At 36.8% G+C, this 22,103-nt stretch overlaps 1 protein-coding gene across 5 annotated transcripts; it reads left to right on the top strand.

The window, feature by feature from the left end:
• The first annotated feature begins 4,566 nt into the window (after window positions 1–4,566).
• Window positions 4,567–21,342, top strand: gne (glucosamine (UDP-N-acetyl)-2-epimerase/N-acetylmannosamine kinase). Of its 5 annotated transcripts, XM_056731397.1 has the most exons (13): window positions 4,963–6,532; window positions 6,875–6,979; window positions 11,074–11,282; window positions 12,417–12,871; window positions 12,972–13,121; window positions 13,810–14,022; window positions 14,419–14,506; window positions 16,621–16,831; window positions 17,239–17,368; window positions 17,448–17,669; window positions 18,638–18,820; window positions 19,471–19,587; window positions 20,208–21,342. In XM_056731397.1, the coding sequence occupies exons 3-13, from the start codon at window positions 11,113–11,115 to the stop codon at window positions 20,441–20,443; spliced, it is 2,175 nt and encodes a 724-aa protein (XP_056587375.1). In that variant the 5' UTR covers window positions 4,963–6,532; window positions 6,875–6,979; window positions 11,074–11,112; the 3' UTR covers window positions 20,444–21,342. The 5 variants fall into 5 exon arrangements, with proteins under 5 accessions (XP_056587367.1, XP_056587359.1, XP_056587351.1 ...); XM_056731389.1 differs by lacking the exons at window positions 4,963–6,532; window positions 6,875–6,979 and adding an exon at window positions 4,567–4,889; XM_056731381.1 differs by lacking the exons at window positions 4,963–6,532; window positions 6,875–6,979 and adding an exon at window positions 4,567–4,917.
• Window positions 21,343–22,103: the final 761 nt, after the last annotated feature.

Genomic DNA, 22,103 nt, shown 5'->3' with positions numbered 1-22,103 from the left:
AGGATTTATGACTCAGACTGGGTTTGCCATCGACAGGTACAACTCATGCACAATAGCAATGACCACAAATAGGGTCCGAAAATGTTTCTGTTTAAAATATTAAACACGTTTTTTAAGGTATAGCATATTCTTCTAAATTAATGTGTTCATGAATATGTTATGTTTCTGTTCAAAATGAAGACAGCTTGCTTATCGAACTTAATTCGATTTTAAGGGTAACTATACCTGGTTATTCTTACCTGTGGGCTTTCTGAATTATTGTTAGACTAGTCAGCATAATGTGATTGAAACAAATGGCAAAAAAGCGAAAGTTATTTTGCAGATACAACCTAGTGTGACATTTTGTTGGTCTACTCAATGAAACACAGAAACACTGTATATGGTCATATAAAAATAAAGATTTTCATTGTTTATTTCAATTTGTTTGAGAAATGTCGATTATTGAACTCTGTAAGTGATTTAAGTTGGTCACAGAAATATAAGTCATATTTTACATCCGTAAAATCTAAGTAGAAACATACATTTTCATAAAATCAGATTTTTATTAATTTATTGTCCAAATACTTTTCAGAGCCACTCCCTTGCCTTACCTTTTTCAATGTGACAGTGCAGAAAAACACATTTCCAGTTTTATAATCAAATGTTTTCACTACATAATGATTATAATTTGTTACATTTATATAGTGCTTTTCTGGACACTCAAATCACTTTACATGGAAAGTGGGGATCTCCTCAACCAACACCAATTACCCATATTCTAAAATGGCCAAAAACAATAAGTGTCCAGCATTGACAAATTAAATTACCCTTCCACCCACAAAAAAATAGAAAAAGGACACAATGAGGTGATATTTGGCAAGTGCTTTTTTCACCGGATACTTCACCCAAAAATAAAATTTCTGACATAATTTACTCACCCTCAAGTTGTTCCAAACCTTAATAAATTATTTTCTTCTGATGAACACAAAGAAAGATATAGGGTATTTGGAAAAATGTTAGCAATTTTCAGTTCTGTGACATCATCCACTACCATTAAAGTATGTGTATTGCCTATTTTTTATCTATTGAACACAAAATAAGATATTTGAAAGAATTTAGGAAAACAAACAGTTGGGGCACCTTTGACGAGATGGTTCTTTAAAGAACGTGTGACTAAATGGTTCTTTGTGGAACCAAAGTGGTTCTTCTATGGCATCGGTTTGAAGAACCTTTCAAGAACCTTTATTTTTAAAGTCCCAGTAAATCGGTAGTTGCGATAGTTTTTACTTCCGTTTTTAAAAGAGAATGACATTATTTCATGAAAAATAGGCATTGTTATTTTTTATTTCACTGGGACTTTAAGAGTGTATTCAATTTTTTTCACTATGGTAGTCAATGATGTCCCAGAACTGAAGATTGCTAACATTCTTCCAAATATCTTCCAAAATATCAAATTTATACAGGTATGAAATTAATTTTAATTTCTGGGTAAACTATCTCTTTAAAGTGCTGACATTCACAGTTAAAAACATGACCAGCATTTTCAGTTCAGCACTGGTTGCATTTCCTGGCAGAATGAGATTAAGAATTGTACATAAATGGCATAATTAGAGCATATTGAAACAAATGTTATAAATTTATGCTGAAATCTGACTAGTAAGAATCAACACTCAGTGGCATTCTGAAGACATGGCCACTGAGGACACATCACATGATTCACATGCTCTCTCACGCTCAGGGTAACGCTGCACTGCGCCAAGGTTCTCTTCCCACAGACATAACACCTTCCTGTTGATGTAGTGCCTTTAAAAACAGGGCGGATGCAACTGGAGTCCACTGAGACATAAAACAGGATTGATCTTCCCCTACTCTCTCTCTCTCTCTCTTAGAGAAAATGCTGAAGAAATGTTTTGCAGAATAATATATACAAAGTAGTGTTTTATTTTTTGATAAGCACCCCTCCTCATCTCTTCAATTCCATATTCACCAACTATATTCATCTCTCTTTATTTTCATTACATCATCCATGAACAGAAAGGCCCTTAGAAATGATCACTTGTATTGATTATGAGAGCAGATCAATATCGGAGGACCACGAGGAGAGAGAGTGAGCAATAGCGAGTAAGAAGGAGAGAAAATGTTTTATGACCCATCTGTTTCTGCTGAACTTTTGTTCTGCGAGCATTTATCTTTCATGGACCGCAGCCAAATGGGAAACACTGATTTATTCCCTCTCAGCACTGTGAGAGAGCTGAGTAGACGAAAAGTGTGGAGGGGGAGAGCAGAGCAGAGCTTAAGAGAAGAGAAAAGCAGAGAAAAGAGAAGACGGGAGGAGATATGAAAAAATGAAACAAAAATGAAACCTTTAAATAACTAAAAAAATGAAACCGCATTTTTACTTTTTTAAGACATGTTTGACTTGCTTTCTTTCATAAAAAACAATCAGATTCTAGTCACTGCTATCTGTATCTGACAGCCTCAGTACCATTCATTTTCATTGTTTGAAAAAGGATCATCGTCATTCCACATAATTTCTCCTCTTTAGTTCCACAGAGGAAAGAACGTCACTTGACTTTGGAGCAAGATGAGGGTGAGAAAATGACAACAGAATTTATGAGTTCATTAAATGAAGGCCACAAATATGAAACCACGAGAGTGTGTATTTAAACAGAATTGAAGAGTCGTGAGAAGTCGTGTCCTTCTCCTTTGCACTGTATAGAAGATCTCTTAAAAGCTTCAACTGGCATTTCTCATGCGCACTTGTCAGAACAGTTTTAACAGGTTGTGACTGCAACAGATCTCAGCAAAGGAAGGAGGGGTGACAGACATTTTGCAGCACTGTGAACTCTAGCACCGAAACGTGATAAAGCGGAAAAAAACAGCAGACAGCCTGTTCTGGTTTCTTCAAACCTAGTTGGGGTGCACCTAGGGGACAACTTCCCTAGCCATCTATTGTGTTGTGAGTAGTATAGCATAGTAAGTGATGGGTATTGCAAGTCTGTTAGATGAAAAGGCTGAAAGTTTCCACATGGTTCTCTCTAGTGGAAAAAGGTTCTACCCTGGTGCCCACCAAAAGTGCAAATGTGAAACCGCCCTTAGGTTCCAAAATGCTTCTTACATCCCTGCATACAACGCTTTATAGCACCTATTTGTATAGCCTGTGTGCGTTGGCTTGTTTGGAATAAATAAATTGCTCCTTCTCTCATGTTTCACTGCGACGGGTTGGGTCCAAATCCTCCGATATACCCCCACCACACCCCTCCCATTCTTTCCCATCGACGCATCGGGTTTCACAAGCCGCAGTTTGCGGACCGAGGCGCAGCAGTCCCGCATCGCTTATGCAATCTGGTCCACTTTTCACGCACATCATGTCAGTGCCACTGCAATGCAGTATCGAGCGAGCACGCGGCCACCAGCCGCACTGCTGCTGTAGTATTAGCACGCGACGCGCGCGGGATATTGATAAGGCGCGATGCCCTGTTATAATCCCCCGCTCGACAAAACCATTTCTCTCAGGTCTGTTAGGGATAGGAAAAGACAAACTGTCACAATGCGTTTGTTGGTATGAGCGTTTGTGTGATTTATATGATAGAAAGTCCCATTTGCCATGTTTGGATCGATAACAGAGAGCGTGTCCTTGACACAAAGCAGGGGGGCATTTCGATCTACTTTAATTAAAACATTTTCATCCCACATTTTTCTCCTCGAGTTATTTCACCCCAGTATATAAATAAATACAAACAATACAACCCCACAGTATAAGGATCAATGACAAATAAGATTTTCAAGAAGAAAAAAAAATGTTTTAAGCAAAACAGTTTGAAAATGTATTTTTATGTCCAAAAAAATGTATTGTGTTGATTTATATTGGTTTTACAGCATTTTAGGGAGCATTAATTCATTATTAAACAAGATTTCTGATTTTACCACCCAGAAAATGTCAGGTGGTGCGACCATATATTAATTTAAAATAATATACATTAAATGTATTTAGCACTGAGTGTTTTTCCCCTCATATATAAGAAATTTAACATAAAATCATGCCAAAATATTTTATTAAGAATTTTATTGAGAAAATTAACATTTATTTCTCAGTTTTGTTCTCTGTTTGTATGTTCGGACGGTCGCACCACCTGACATTTTTGGTCTTTCAAACACCAAAACTCAAAAAATCTATTGAATTTCAATAAAATGAAAAGGGTTTCTTATAAAGGACATATTGTAGATCCATTTGATATATGACATGTATTTATTCAAATTCTTTTTAGGAAAATAATTAATTTGGACACAAAAAATACATGTCACGTCATTGACCCATAAACAGCATACATAGATAATGCAATTAATACATTCACATCCCAGTATATCAATAACATAGGTGAGATGTACAGAAATAACAAAAGGTTGAAATTGTAGTTTATAGTTGAGAAAGTTTAGATTGAATTACTTTATTTTTTCTTTGTGATTTATAAACTTCCATACAAAGATTTAAAATCTCCCTCAATGCAGATTGACAGTAGATGGCAGCAGCGAGCTTTCACGCATCCTATATTCCATGATTAAACACAGAAGAAGAAGAGTCTCAGATGCAATGTTGCCAAGTCCTGAAAATGTTGCTGCATATTTTTCTTTCTTTCATGGCATAAATGTAGAATAGTTTGATCATCAGCTGTAGTATTTAATTTATTTATGAAAAAACGGTGTTTATGATTACAACATTATAGACTAATTTTATTTGCTATTGCGCTCGTTTTGTTATGACTATCTGGCAACACGGTTTCTCAAAAGCGCTGGGCTCGAGTTGGATTGATACCTGGCTAATCTTTGACCGTCTTTGATCTGTTAAGGATTTCAACAAATCAACATTGGGTGGTTTGGAGTCTATTTGCTTTAGTTTGTTATCAACTAAGGTAATTTACTACAGATAACGTGTCAAACGTAAGTGATTTGATAATTCTCTTTGGGCCATGACACACACACACACCGCTAGCATAACTTTTGGTCAACTTGTCATTCCTCAGTAAATTAAGTTCATTTCTAAGCACTCATTTCGGTTTCATTACAGTCAATGTTACAATAAAAGTGTTGAATTTGTTGTATGTTTAAGTATATAAGCTAGTTCAAAGAATACAATGATATTATCGCGCGGCATGCACAAAATGTCATGATGATGATAATATCACGCAGCCGTGTTTTATTTACCTTTCTACGGTTTACTATTAATAAACAAGTTGTTTCCTAAGTAATAATCTCCTTAACTGAACTCTTTACTATGTATATATTTAACATTATGTCGTTGGTTTAAACCAGCAGTGATATGTTATTATGAAATCAACATGTTAAATTTAAACTTTGCCTTGAAAAGACATCGTTGATAAGACAAAATGTTTTTAAGAGGAGTGTCAGGCAGAAATGTACATTGCTTATAAGTACTCGGTCTCATTCATCCACTGTGTCTCTTTGTACTTACGTGTCCTTGCTCTTTTGTTTTTCTCTCGTTCTACCAGTAGATGGCGCCACTTGTCTTTTCACACAGCGTAAAGATGTGCTTGTTTCAAATTCTCTCTAAATTATTTTTATTTCTCACACTATAAGTGATACATTAGAGAATAGAGCACTTATGTCGTGGAAGAATATTTAGTCAAAGATAGCAGAAGAAGATCCAAACCACTAATATGGACTTTCTTTATATACACTACATTTTTTATTAGTATGTAATAAAGCAATCATATAATGCATATCGCTGTCAACATTTCCTTAATCACACTTGTCATTTGCTTTGAAATGCTAACAGTGACAAATCCTATCCTATCCTGTTTGTCTTGCCACGTAAGTCTCTGCACACAACAAGCAACACGCCCTTGCATATTAAAATGACATGCATGATGGAGAGTTGCATGTTTTACCTGTTGCTAGCAAGTATCAGGTTTTGCATACGTGGCTCTTTTTGACCTTTTTTTGGCAAAAAAGAAAAAGATAATCACATCACAGACAAATTTGTTATATTGTTGGATTGTGGACAGTGATGTTGGATTGTTTCACATTTTTTAGATATTGAAAGGTTTTATAGTCTGGAATAAAATGTGTGAACACTTAATTATTTAGTTGTTTGATGGGGTTATTTTGTTTATTCAGAATTAGTTTTAATTCAGTGGCAGAACTATTCAGAACTCAGAATTATAAAGTGTTTTGCAGTTTTATAGTATTATAAAGCAAACAGAAAAATGCTAATGTATAACCACTTCCTTCTCATTAATTTACCATAAGGAACTTAAAGCATTAACGCAAGTTAGTTCTTACATACACACAACGGTGTGTCCCCCTCCACTCATCCGTCCATTACATCCATCTCATTCAGCCAACCGGTACTGTTTTGACCCCGCCCCCTGGGCGGCCCTTTCAGAGCTGCTTTGTGTGAAGCTTTTGGTTATGGCTGTCAGAGACACAGAAAAGAGGGAGAGCAGTGAAAAAGGAGCTTCCTTTGAATCAGAGAACGATAGAAACAGACAGCGCTGCGCGAACTATGCTACCCGAACAGGCTAGGAACCCACACGTGAGTCTGGTGCCATTTTGAGGTTTTCTTTTCCTCCTTCACTATGGCTCTTTCATTCCCTCCCCCTGTTGTAGTCATGAGGGATGTTTCATGAGTCTTGTGATGCTGTAGAGATGATGTGTCTGTGTGTTGGAAACATTGAGGTTTTCTCAGTCTGTATATGTTTGGAGTGTATATGTAGTCAGCATGACATGTTGATTTCTGGTATTTTTAATCCAAGGTAGAGAAAGAAGAAAAAATGTCAGGTTGGACAGATACACAGCACAGTAACAGTGAGAAAGGTGGAGGTTATCCCAAATTCTGCCGTATCTTGTCCTAACCTTGATTCTTGTGGGCCTGTAGGAATCGTCCCTGATGGTGTTCAGTAGACATCGCAAGCTCAGATGTATTGTCGGAGAACAATCATGTCATATAAAGGAATAGCAGCGGTGTGGGTGTAATCTTGAGGTTTGTCAACTTTTCGTTGAATGCCCTTAAGATGTAATGCTCTTAACCAATACAATAGCAAAGCTATATGCATTGCAAACATGCCAGAGCTTCTGTAAACCTGTTTAACCAGCTTGCTCCACCTTGATAATCAGTGTGACACGTCAAACACGAAAATGAGACGTATTGTTGGAAAAATTTGCCACAGTGGCACATGCATATTGATAATTTAACTGAAAGTATCATCTGCATGTGCTTTTCCAGACTTGCTAAAAACAGATAAAAAAAATGAGAAAATGTAAAATTATGCACACCAATATTAAGTTTTCTAGTTTTCTTAGAGTTTTTAGAAAATTATGAGTGCATATTTTTAGATAATTGTAACACACCTAGTACAAAACCTTGTTCAGCAGGATTTCATTTATTTAAAGGTACCCTTGTGTCATATTATTTTATCATATTTTAATTAGCGCTGTAAAACGATTAATCAAATTCCAGAATAAAAGTTTGTATTTGATTCTGCACTGTACTGTGCATATTCATTTTGTATTTATTAATACAATTGAACATATTTAAGGAAAATACAGGACATAACTAGACATGTGCCTGGTTAACCGCGATTACCACTAAATCCTGCTGAAACTGAGCTGGCTGCGATAATGCATGGTTTTGATTATTTTATTGATGCGAAGCTTGTCTGTGAAGCACGGCTCTTGGATCAGTAGGAAATACAGTTTGATCTAAAAGCAGTGCGAGTTTGAGTCGCTTATAACGTACATTTAAAAATGCAACACCCGTCAAATATGATCATTATAAATTTACTTTATTATCATGAAAATACCCGAGGGGGCTTGAGGAACAGTGATAAAAACATGGCATTAGGCATTTCCTAGATTCTTGAACATGTTATGGTCTTCTTCTGCTGTGCGTGTTTGGAGTTTCTGTACGAGAGTGCCCTCTGGATTTCTGATGCAGCTGCATTTTAGCGTACTTCACTCACAAGTTGTGCATATATCACGTGATGTATACTTTCGGTTAACCGGGCAGATGACTAGACATAACAATTAATAAATGTTTATATATAATTCAATCATAAATACATTTCTCAAAATAAATGCATCAAAATAATTAAAGCATGTGCGCACCAGTTACGCAGTAAGTGAAGCTGAGTCATATGTCTGTTTTATTGGTGGTTCTTGTCCGGCATCTTTTAGCGCTGGGACTGTTCCATCTTATCAGTTTCAAACGATATCCAAATCCAGCGTTATATACACCGTTTATATAACATTCCTCTATAAGTCAAACTAAGTCATACGTCTGTGTTTTGTTGGCAATCAACGTGTACGTGCATAATGTACAAAACAGGAAGGGATTAATGTGATGATGTGTAGTTTGGTCCCACCTCTAGCAGCTCGTGTTTTTCTGTGAAGAATCATATAGCGGTTTATCTCTTTTATGAATTTGATCAAACTAAATACTCTTCGAAGATATGATGTACGCAATACTACTGTATAAGCACTCAAGATTAATATGAGATTGGCAGAAACTGCCTGTGATACGCAATCTTTAAATGTTTGATCGCACAGATTTTAATTTTAACATAAATTAAGAAGAAATTAAAAATGTACTAAACTGTATATGCTAGATTTTACAGAATTTCCAGTTCCAGATGAAGAAATGTGCATGTAATGCGACACAACATGTTTCAAGTGTATTTGCAAATGTCACGCCACTGGCAGTATACATTTGTGTAGTAAATCTCATTGAAATCGCCTTACACTCTGTCCATTATTTTCCGTCAGGTCAGTTTAGAAAATAAGTTTTGTAGTAATTTAAAAAAATATATTTTCTGTGCAAAGTCACTGTTGCATAATTGACATTTAAGTAAAAGATTTTAATCAAGTCGGAACAATGATTATTATTTCCAACTGTAGGAGAAAAGTCTTTTGAATCCTTCTGAACCCATCCAAATAACTCCGCATTTTGGCCTAAAACAATGCAGCATAGGTTAATTTCTAACCCAATGATTGAGTTTGTCCCTTTTTGGCTCAACTATGGGTTAAAAATATATAGTGCTGTAAATCATTAAAAAAATTATCTAATTAATTGCACATAACATTGATGTTTTGGTAGCACAATCTCATATTGTTTTCCGAGCTAAAATAATTGTTAGATTTAAAGCTCCAAGTTCAGTTCAGTTCCACTCTAGGTGTTTTTTGCTGATTTAACTTTGACAAGCTTTAGTCGGTGTCTGCTTATGCTGTTTGCTCTTCTTTATAAACAGACTCTGAGTATTTGAGTAGTCAATGATTGTCCAAATAATCCACAGCAACAAGTGTCCTGTGGCTGTCAAAGAGCTTTTTTCCAAATGTGTGCCATGATAATGAACTAGCCAGAGACGTTGCTGTTTGATGGTATATATAGTTTTATTGTACTGTTTTAAGTGAAGTAGCTCTGTCTACCCCTTCTTCTCCTCTTTATTCTGTTCATGCCTCAGAGTGTTCAGTTCAGGAATATTCATGTAAGTACAATTCCTTTTAATCTGGCAATCCTGGCATGAAAGTCTTGCTCTGATTTACCGCAGTTCTAGTTATTTATATATATATATATATATATATATATATATATATATATATATATATAGTTTTTTTTATTAAAAAGGAATAGGTCTGCAAAATTTTGGTCTCGAAAACTTATTGGTCATTGGAGGATTTCAGCCATGATTAAATGCGCTATTGGTCAATCAAAGCTTTGAAATAAATATTTATTCACCTATCTAGTAACGTCTGTGTATATCACTGCATAGCATAGGTCATCTGTTACGTGCCAGGGACTATATTGTAGGAAAAGTGCTTCTTTATTCGCATACAACAGAATTTTTTTGATAGAAAATTGCTTCCTTAATGTTAGAATCATAATTTTATACATAATTGTCATGCTTAAGGTTAACTCAATAATCAAAATGTACTCACCATAGGACTTTTTTAAATGATTATTCGCATCCAGAATAAACGTGTTTATATAATATTTGTATGTGCACTCACTGTGCATATTTCTGTTGTAACTATAAACACATACACATACTTATATACATATACATTTTTTGCTTTTTCTTTCTTAAATATATACATGTATTACTATGTTTTTATAAATACAAAATTAATATGCACAGTTTACAGACGTATATTATGTAAGCACAAACGTTTATTCTGGATGCGATTAATCGCGAGTAATAGTTAAACAGCCTGTTTTGTCTTCCCAAGTATTTACATAATTTATGAAGATGAAATTTTAAGTGAGAATGAGTAAGCTATGGTTGACTTTTCTTTTTTTTAGGTGATCTAGTTTCTTACTTTAACAGCAGCGTTTACTTGTCCTGTGATAGTATAGGTTTTTTATTGCTAAAGTAGATTGTCAGCAGACAGTCGTATTGCAACATCATCAAATATTACTATGATATATTGTTTTATATAAATGGCACATTTTATTGATTAAGTCTCATTTCCTGATTGGATATGTAAGCTTTGACATATTCTGACCTTGGACTTCACGATAATTTATCGCGATACCACTAAATCCTATTGAAATCAAGCTGGCTGCGATATGCAATGTGTTTATATATTTTTTTATGCTTCGCTTCTCTGTGAAGCACGGCTCTGGGATCAATAAGAAATGCTATTCGATCTAAAAGCAGTGCGAGTTTGAGTTGCTTACGATGTGCATTTGAAAAAGCAACACCAATTAAACAGGATCATAATAAATATTCTTTATTATCATTAAAATACCTGATGAGGCTTGAGTAACAGTGATAAAAAGATGTCCATAGGTCTTTCCTAGATTCTTGAACGTGTTATGGAGTTCTTCTGCAGTGCGTATTTGGAGATTCCGCACGAGAGCGCCCTAATGCAGCAGCATTTTCCCGTACTTCACTGCATAAATCACTTGATATTTATCGTTGGTTTATCGCGACAGCCCTATTCTGACCTCTCCTAAAGAATGTTGTTTTTTGTATGTGTGAGAAATAAGAGGCAAGCAGGAGGCGACACAATAAATGCTAGAAAGAAAGTCTGTTCTATAAAAGTTCCAAATTCAATAAAAGTATGTTCTTTGTGTAGGAACTGTATTATTTGAAGACCCAGCAAGCGAAAGTGCAAATGGACCACCCGGAGAAGGAAATGGAGCATCGCCTTCGCGTTTGCGTGGCAACCTGTAACAGAGCGGACTACTCCAAACTCGCTCCCATCATGTTTGGGATAAAAGCTCTTCCTGACATCTTTGACCTAGAGGTGGTGGTGCTGGGTTCACATCTCATTGACGATTATGGGTAAGAAATTAACTCGAATTCTCTGAAATGTAGTCATAAAGGAAGAGTTCTCCCAGAAATGAAAATTCTGTCAATTAATCACCCTCATGTTGTTTCAATTCTGTATAAATGTTTTTGTTCTGATGAACACAGAGAAAGATATTTGGAAGAATGCTTGTAACCAAACAATTTTTGGCCACCATTGACTATCATAGTAGGCAAAAATTATTTGTTCTGTTGAACACAAAATATGTATTTTGTTATTAGATATTTTGGAGAATGTAGAAAAGAAAACGATTCCGGGGCAATGTTGACTACCATTGTCATTTTTTCCTACTATGGTAGTCAGTGGTGGACAAGAACTTGTTTCTAGTAACAATAAATCTTCATCTGGACTTGAGAGGTCGAGCACATGAACCAGCACTGTATCTAGCTGTTACCATGGGTATGTTGGAATGTAGCTCTTGCCCCTGGGAGTTTGACCCTCACAGTGGGCTGCAGGTGCTGGCTGGAAGCCATTGGCTGCTATCAAGAAGCCAAGCCAGAGTTGGCTTTGCTATAGCTCGTTCACACATGACTTAGCCAACAGGAAGCAAAGAGATCTTGCGTTTTTAAGTTGACATCTTTTATGCCAAACACACTCCTTATCTTTCCCAAGGGATCTGGTGACACTAAATAACTGATACAGCAAATAATCCTATTGCTCAATTGGTAGAGCACTGCGTCAGATCATGGGTTCAATCTTAAAGGGATACTTCACCCAAAAATGAAATTCTGTTTCCATTCACTCACCCTCAGTGTGTTCCTAACCTGTATAAATACTTCTGAACACACAGGAAGGTTTTCGGAAGAATGTCAGATCTCCTCCTCCATTTACCGCCATGGTAGGGAAAATAAATACTATGGGAGTCAATGGGGTATAAGATCTGACATTCTTCCAAATATCTTGCCGTGTGTTCAGCAGAACAAAGTAATTTATACAGGTTGAGAACATGCTGAGGTGAGTACATGAAGAAAGGATTCTCTTTTTTGGGTGAAGTATACCTGTAAGGAACAGGAACACACAAATTGATATGAATAAAAAACGACATATTAAAAGCAAAAGCATCTTTTAAATGTAATCATTTATAAACGTAAATATGTCTTTCTCTGCAGAAACACCTTCCGTATGATCGAGCAGGATGAGTTTGATATTGGCTCTAAACTGCACACCATCGTTCGTGGTGAAGACGAAGCCGCCATGGTGGAGTCTGTTGGTCTGGCGCTTGTAAAGCTCCCTGACGTGCTCCAGCGTCTCGCTCCCGACATTCTGCTGGTCCACGGCGACCGTTTCGATGCCCTCGCCTTGGCCACAGCAGCCGCTCTCATGAACATTCGCATTTTGCACCTGGAGGGCGGAGAAGTCAGTGGGACGATCGACGATTCCATCCGCCACGCCATCTCCAAACTGGCGCACTACCACGCTGTCTGCACGCTCTCGGCCGAGAGACACCTCATCTCAATGTGCGAAGATCACTCTCACATCTTATTGGCTGGCTGCCCATCGTACGACAAGCTGCTGACCGCCCACCAGCGAGACGATTACCCCGATATCATCAAGTCCTGGCTCGGTGAGTATTTCTGTAGTAGTTTTAACTCTGAACATTACATTGAAGCATCCAAAATGCAAGTCATTTACTGTTTTTGTGAATGTGATTCTTTCCCGAACAGGCGATGTGCAGGAGCAGGATTATATCGTAGCTTTACAGCATCCTGTGACCACAGACATCAAGAATTCCGTTAAGATCTATGAGTTAATGCTGGACGCTCTCATCTCATTCAACAAGAAGGCTCTCATACTCTTCCCCAATATAGACGCAGGTCAGGTCTTTCTGTCATCGTTTCTGTTCTTCTTTATCAGACCACGATTACACCTGGTATTGAAGGGATAGTTTACTCATTTACTCACGCTCTATTCAATTTAAACCTGAAAAGAAGGAATTTTAAAGAATTTTGGTAACCAAACCCATTAACTTAAATGGGTTTTGTGTTCATGCAATAGAAGCGAATGGTTACCGCCATTGTTTGGTTACCAACATTCATTCATATCTTCTTTTGTGTTAGAGTGTGGTTGGAACACCCTATTATTGCTTTCTGAAGAATCCCATTTACAATAAAGGCATTTGTGACCATTAATGGCTTCATCGGCATTGAATGAAATCTTGGAAGGACACCTAGCACAGACAGAACAGTCAGGGTTTGTTTTGTACATGATATCAATGAAAAGCAGATACTACTTTTCTATAGTCAAAACAGAAATGCTTTTGCGTGGAACATAAAACTTGTTTACAGAAACTCAAGGAGTCTGAACAGTAGAAAGGACACAAAACAGCAAATCACAGAAAAGAGTATCAAGGAGGTCAAGAACTCTTCTCTTTAAAGCTACAGTAGCAACAGCAGCCTGTTTTATTCTTGTTTAGGATTTGGTGCAGAAAAATAACTTCATAAGTGGAAAAAACTGTAGAACATTGTCCCTATAATTCCATACCGTTGTGTTTGTCTCCTGTAGGAAGTAAAGAAATGGTTCGTGTCATGAGGAAGAAAGGAGTCGAACAGCACCCAAACTTCAAAGCGGTCAAGCACGTTCCATTCGATCAGTTCATCCAACTGGTGGCTCACGCTGGCTGTATGATCGGGAACAGCAGCTGCGGTGTACGAGAGGCTGGAGCATTCGGGACACCTGTAATTAACCTGGGAACTCGCCAGACTGGTCGAGAGACAGGTGGGATGAGAAACAAACGCAACTTGTCCGTTGGCGTCATATGATGAAAGTTTCGCAGCTCTCTGTTGTTTGTTTATTGATGTGGATACTTTTATAAATAGTGGAGGGGGGAGGGCATGTGCTTAGAACTAGCTGTTTGAAAACCAGTTTTAAAAATTCTTCTAATATTGCTGAAAGTTACACACCTTAAATTACCTAACATTACACATAATTGCTGACTAGACTTTTATTGTAGTTTTGATGGGATCATAGACTTTTTCTGGAAAGGATGCACAGTAGATACATTTGTGTCCCGTGGAATAGACATTACACATTTATTGTTCTGATTGTTATTTGTCGTTTATTGTTATTGTTTTGATGAACCAGTTTTGCTAATTTATGGTATTGTGACAACAGGCGAAAATGTTCTTCATGTACGAGACGCAGACACGCATAACAAAATCTTCCATGCCCTGGAACTACAGTTTGGAAAGCGCTACCCATGGTAATGAGCTCTCTTTGTTCAAGGATTAGTTCAGGCTTAAATTTCCTGTTCTCATGTTGTTTGACAGAAGTAGTTTTTTCCTTTGCGTTTTAAAAAAAATTCACGTACACAAGACCGTGTTATCAAAACGATCTGCATTTCAATGGATCTGGGAAAAGCGAATAAAAATGAACTATCAAAACGGATCATAAGTTATTTGGTTTTTAACGGTTTAAAACGTTCTAGTGTAAACCGCGTCTAAGAAATTATTATTAAAAAATTGTTATTAACAAAAACAATGTGAAATTTTAGTAGATTATTACTCTGTATCTTCCACAGAAGAATGTCAGTCATACTTTATTTTTTATAGTGGTGTTTCGATTGAATTTTAGGGCTGTCAACGTTAATATATTTAACGCAATTAACGCAGCACTTCATGTTAAAGCCTTATTCCAAAATGGATTAAAAAAATGTTTTCCTTAAAATTCCAAAAACAATACCTCAAGACAACGTGAAAGAATTTTTGTTTGAAATCTTTGCAAATTTATTAAAAATTTAAAAAAAGAATATGTACATAAGTATTCACAGCCTTTGGTCAATACTTTGTTGAAACACCTTAGGAACCAATTTCAGCCTCACGTCTTTTTGAGTATGATGCTACAAGTTTGTCATACCTATTTGTGGGCAGTTTCTCACATTCTACTTTGCAGGACCTCTCAAGCTCCATCAGGTTTAATGGGGAGCATCGGTGCGCAATTCAGATCTTTCCAGAGATGTTAAATCGGGTTTAAGTCTGGGCTCTGGCTGGGCCAGTCAAGTACAGTCACAGAGTTGTCCTGTAGCCACTCCTTTGTTATCTTTGCTGTGCTTAAGGTCATTGTTCTGTTTCAAGATGAACCTTTGCCCCAGTCGGAGTTCCAGAGCGCTCTGGAGCAGGTTTTCATCGAGAATGTTTCTGTACATTGCTGCATTCATCTTTCCCTCGATCCTGACTAGTCTCCCAGTTCCTGCTGCTGAAAAACATCCCCACAGCATGATGCTGCCTCCACCACGTTTCACTGTAGGGGTGGTATTGGCCAGGTGATGAGCGGTGCCAGGTTTCCTACAGACAAAGAGTTCAATCTTTGTTTCATCAGACCAGAGAATTTTGTTTCTCATGGTCTAAGATTTCTTCCGTTGCCTTTTGGCAAACTCCAGACGGGCTGTCATGTGCCTTTTACTGAGGAGTGTCTTCCGTCTGGCCACTCTGCGATACAGGCCTGATTGGTGGAGTGCTGCAGAGATGGTTATTCTTCTGGAAGGTTCTCCTCTCGCCACAATGACATGCTGGAGCTCTGTCAGAGTGACCATCGGGTTCTTGGTCACCTCCCTGACTAGGGCCCTTCTCCCCTGATCGTTCAGTTTGGCCGGACAGCCAGCTCTAGGAAGAGTCCTGGTGGTTCCAAACTTCTTCCATTTTCGGATAATGGAGGCCACTGAGCTCATTGGGACCTTAAATGCTGCAGAATTTTTTCTGTACCCTTCCACAGATATGTGCCTCGATACAATCCTGTCTCGGCCGTCTACAGACAGTTTCTTGGACTTCATGGGTTGGTTTGTGCTCTGACAAGCACTGTTAGCTGTGGGACCTTATATAGACAGGTGTGAGCCTTTCCAAATCATGTCCAATCAACTGAATTTACCACAGGTGGACTCCAATCAAGTTGTAGAAACATCTCAAGGAAGATCAGTGGAAACAGGATGCTCCTGAGCTCAATTTTAGAGTGTCATGGCAAAGGCTGTGAATACTTGAGTACATGTGCATTTTTTGTTTTTTTATTTTGAACAAATTTGCAAAGATCTCAAACAAACTTCTTTCATGTTGTCATTATGGCGTATTGTTTGTAGAATGTTGAGGAAAATAATGAATTTAGGCTGTAAAATAACAAAATGTGGAAAAAGTGAAGCGCTGTGAATACTTTACGGATGCACTGTATTAATGATAATAATTAATGATATAACACGACAGAATTGTACAATAACTATAAAAAGATCAGGCGAAACTAAAAACTGTTACTCTGTGACATTAACATGACCCATTGAGGCAATATCTGGACAAATGGTATGTAACGTGTACTCTGTGTTCTGTCAACTAGCTCCAAGATCTACGGTGATGGAAATGCAGTCCAACGCATTTTGAAGTTCATGCAGGCTATTAACCTCTCTGAGCCGCTTCAGAAGAAGTTTTGTTTCCCGCCAGTGAAGGACTGCATCTCTCAAGACATCGACCACATTCTGGAGACTCAAAGCGCTCTTGCTGTCGACCTAGGTGGAACCAACCTGCGTGTGGCGATCGTTAGTATGAAGGTACACTGAGGCTTCTTTAGGACATGACGTTAGCCATGAAGTGCATTGTGAGATTATAAAACCGGAAGATTTCATTTTACACCTGTATTTAGTTGCAACACTGTGTGTGTAGGTGTGTGTGCTTGTTGAATGATTTACTTTATGATGTAGGATATGCCATTTTGTCTGTCATTTTGTTTAATCTAAAATAAAACTCAGTTTGTTAATCAAACAGAAGTAGGTTTGATCAGAAGGGGTGTGTAATCTGTTCTGGAAGTTAGTTCACTTTACACTTTTGTTATGTAACAACAACACTTTGTAATGTCTAATTTTAAGGTTGATAGAATTGGTTTTTGAACACACAATTTATAAATTAAAAAAATTAAATGTGTTTATTCATGTATGTCTGACTGTGTTGGTTTCTCCAGGGTAAATTGGTCAAGAAGTATATCCAGTTGAATCCAAAGACATTTGAGGAGAGGATAGAGCTCATTCTCACCATGTGCAAGCAGGCCTTGGCTGACGCTGTTCACCTCAACTGCAGGATTCTGGGAGTCGGTGCGTCTGCGTTTCTCTTCGTTACTACTGTTTTACCTCCTAATATATTTGTTTATTCATTTTATCGTGTTTGTTTCAGGCGTGAGCACAGGTGGCCGTGTCAACCCGCAGGACGGCGTGGTCCTTCACTCCACCAAGCTGATAAATGAGTGGACTTCTGTGAACATCCGTACACCGCTCTCCAGCGCCCTCCACCTGCCCGTATGGGTCGACAATGACGGGAACTGCGCAGCCCTGGCTGAGAGGAAATTTGGTCACGGGAATGGTGTGGAGAACTTTGTCACCATTATTACTGGAACCGGTCAGTTTCCTTTTTTAAAAGAATTGTACTATTTCTAAGGTGACAATGAAGTGGGATGTGCCTTTATTTTAAAAAGAGCTGTATGACAGGAAATACCGGTAAAGCGGGTTAGTGCATAGTCTTTAACTTGTTATACAGCTGCCTTACGTAGGAGGGTTTTTTAAGGAAAGTTTTGGTTTAAAACACGTACTTCCGGCAAATGACTCCTTTAATATAAGAAGTACATTGCAGAAGTTTATGGAAAATACTTTTAATTCTGAGACCATAGCTTGTATAACCAGAGTGCAGGTTAGGAATTCAATTCACCAAATTCACTTCTTTTTTTCTTGTTACTAAACCTTTAACTATTTCTCCAATCCTATATGTGTAGTAAGCGCTTTATAACAGAGTTTTTATAGTTTTGTTGTAGTTTTACTAATATTTTGAATTAGTTTTTTTTTCTTCATATTTTCATGTTCATTTTAGTTTTATTCCTTACAATTTTGTATAGGGCTCTTATTTTATTATTTTATTTGATTGTTTTATAGAGACAGACGATATGTGGCCCAAACTTAATTTCCTGGAGAACTGTTGAATAGTTTTCATTTTATTTAATACAATTTATATACTATAAACTGTGAGAATGAATTATAATAATATATAAATACGTATATATATATATATGTAAATATAATTCCGAATGAAATTGTCATATTATAACAAAACTCAGAGCGGAAGTTAACTTCGAGCCAAGCACTTGCTTCCGATGAAATGGTCTTTAAGTTACATTTATTTTTTATATAAATATTATGTAATAAATATTTTAATAAACAGAAATATATAAAATTATACACTAATGGAAAGATTCTACATTCCTTTTAGATGAGACACATCGAATGTGTAGCAGTATGCTACAACATTCATTTATGATATTTGAAAAACCTGTTTGTAATTAAGTTTATAATTATTTTCTATCTCTGTGTGAGTAGGAATCGGAGGTGGCATTATCCAGCACAACGAACTGATTCACGGCAGCACGTTTTGCGCGGCAGAACTGGGGCACATTGTGGTCTCTCTTGAAGGACCTGAATGCACATGTGGCAGCCACGGCTGTATAGAAGCCTATTCGTCAGGTCATGCCCTGCAGAGAGAGGCTAAGAAACTGCACGACGGTAAGACAAGCAGACGCATTCTCATACAATAAACCTTGCCAACCCTGACATTCCTGTTTCGCAAACGTTTTATTACAGCTGATACCAAATAAGCTCAGAAAGTCGTTTGTAAAAGGTCATGTTTAACAATGAAGTAAAACACTTGTGGAATTTTCCATGTGCTTGCTTAATCTCTGTCATTGTTAACATACCAAACCTCAAAATTAAAAAACTTGAAAATTCTCTGAAATCTCATATTTAACACAAGCGTTTATCTATTCAGTCTTTAAATGCCAAACACACCTTACCCTGAGGAAGGGATCAGATGGCATACTTGTTAGATGAGTTGTAGTTTTAATTACACAACAACCCTAAGCCACATTTTTCAATAGGATAGCTTGCAAATAGTATTGCTATTTTTTAGAAACTATGTTTGTTAACACTTTTACTTGTTATAAAAAAAGTATTTTCAGCCCTTAGGAGAAGCAGTCAAGTTCTATAATGAACAAAAAAAGTTGTCGTAGTGTAGCTTTGTGTTTAACTTTCTTCTCAAAGAACACTGGATCTCTATCAGAATCGTTTTACAATAGAAATGTCTTGGTGTATCTGAAGAAATGTGTTTTTTAAAAGCTTGTGTTGTATTTACAAGTTTCTTGCGTGTTTAATGACAGAGGACCTGCTGTTGGTGGAGGGAATGTCTTTGAACAACAAAGAACAGGTGAACGCTAGTCATCTTATTAATGCTGCCCAAAACGGCAACTCCGAAGCTGAGAGCATCCTTCGCACAGGTACGAAAGACTGTTTCGATTAAAACAAGCACATATTTGACAAGATATATTTAGTTACTTTGACCCAGAAACCTACTTTAGATTTGGTTTACTAAAGGAAAAATGTACTTAATTGTTTGTCCTCCTGACTGTTACTGGAGATTGTGTAAATGTTGCCTCTCTTAAACATTTCCTTTAGAGAAATGGACTCTAAAGCAGAGTTATTATAGTTTTGTTTTCAGATTTAAAATACTTTTATAAATATTTAAATTTTTTGATTAGTCTTTTTTTTACTTTTTAAGAATATTGTAAAGTCTTTTTTATTTTTACGATAAAAAATATTTTTTCGAAACTTATCTCAGTTTATTCCTGAGGCAACATTTCTTATTTTCATTTGGGTTTAAAAATTTTAGCACAATATTTACTTTTAAATAAACAGTACTATTTTAATAGTTTTGGTTGTAGTGAACTATAATAGCCTTGCTACAAACGATTTTTTTGACGATTTTTTGACGGACAATTGCTACATTTAATGGCATTATATAATTTTTGGTTTCAATAATTTCTTATAATTTTATTATAACACTACATTGTGTAATAGCCAAATGCACTGATAGTCCTTCTCTTCTTTTCCATATCAGCTGGAACTGCCCTTGGTCTGGGCATTGTAAACATCCTGCACATGGTCAACCCATCTCTGGTGGTCCTGTCTGGCGTTTTGGCAAAGCACTACGAAAATCAAGTTCGACAAGTCATTAGTCAACGCTCCCTTCTCTCGGTGAAGGAGACAAAGGTTATGGTATCCAGCCTTGAGGACCCCGCTCTACTTGGTGCTGCAAGCATGGTGCTGGACTACACCACTCGCCGTACCTGCTGAGAGAAACCAAGAACCAAGACTTTTGACTTTTGGGACTGAGGGCCAATCACATGTTGTGTCATTTGTTACGCCCGTTATGACTTTTTAAAGGCTAATGTTGGTTTTTATTTGTCTTGTTTCATGTTTGTGATAGAACTGAGTTGTCTGTCTTCCTACAGTGACAAGCAGGTGGTGTTATATATTCTATTTTTGGGATCAGACACCTAATGAAAGGTGTGTCGTTTTAAAGATTTAATTATGAAGAATTGGTAAAGAAAGGTTGGATTTAGTATTTGTATTTAATGTGGACTTTACCATAGGTACTTGGTACTGGGGTGATCTCTTTATTGCTTTCAGTCTTGTTTATTTCTCCCCCACACAGATGCAGTGCATGTCTTCTTTCTTTGCGCCTTATGCTGTCGCCAAATCTGTCTTTTGTCAGCATCATGTTTTGAAAATGTTTACTTGTTTATCCAGCTGAAGGAATGAAAACACATTGCTGTTTGTTCAGTATGTTTACTCTAATTTAATATTAAATTTTCGTCTCAAGAAAGCTTCAAAATGAAACCCTTATTAAAGACTGTGGTCTTATAACTTTAAATGCTGCTAGGGTCCCTCATATAAGATCTAAGCTTTATATCTCCTATAGAAGAGGGACTGTAGGATGGTTGCATTCGGTCTTGCCATAAGTGGAAGTATAAACTTATGTTTAAGTTGATCTATAAAACAATTACTGACTGTTTTGCTTTACCTGTACATTGTGTACATTATGAAATAACCACTACAAGCATTCATAGATATTAATATAAAAAGGTTTTGTTGCACGTTTTTATTTGTTTATTGGTCATTTCTTTATAACATTTTTTTCTGTTTCTCTGAATTTTTTTTATTTTTAAATAAACTCATTTAGATACTATAAAGTTAAGTTGTATTGATTAAAACGATTACACGATATACTTCCTCCAAATGAACATATACTCACCTTCGTGTTGTTCCAAATCTGTATAAATTTCTTTGTTCTGATGAACACAGAGAACGATATTTGGAAGAATGCTTATAACCAAACAGATCTTGTCTCCCCATTGACTCCCATAGTAGGAGTTGAACACAAAAGAAGATATTTTGAAGAATGTAGGACAGCAAACATTTCTGGTGCACGTTTGACTACCATTGTATTTTTTCCTTCTATTGTATTCAATGGGGGACAAAATCTGTCTGGTTATAAGAATTCTTCCAAATATCTTTCTCTGTGTTCATCAGAGAAAGAACAAATGAATTTATGCAGATTTGGAACAACTCGAAGGTGAGTAAAAGATGACAGAATTTTCATTTTTGGGTGAAGTTTACCATTAAGCATGTAGAAATTACACCTGTTCGTTTTTGTGTATTGTAATAGAGCCATCTAGAGGCCAAAGTTGTCCACACAGCTGTTTGTAGGTGTTAAATTGGCCATGGTGACAATACACGTAAAAAATATCTTACTTTTAAAGGTACCTATGCGTTAAATGTTTTATGCAGACGTTTTTTGATCAAGAAATAGACACTTTAACCACATACCGGGATGCCATAAAACACAGTAAACTCCAAATTTGAGAAAATGTCTGAAGGTATGTTAAAATAAATGCTGAAATATTTTTTACTTGTACCCTTAAGCTTCGTTAATGAACCCCAGTAAAAAATC

This window comes from Triplophysa dalaica, chromosome 2 (assembly GCF_015846415.1).
Source record: "Triplophysa dalaica isolate WHDGS20190420 chromosome 2, ASM1584641v1, whole genome shotgun sequence".
Lineage (NCBI taxonomy): Eukaryota > Metazoa > Chordata > Actinopteri > Cypriniformes > Nemacheilidae > Triplophysa > Triplophysa dalaica.
Note: the sequence above shows the minus strand (reverse complement) of the source record. Positions and strands in the feature narration are given on the sequence as shown.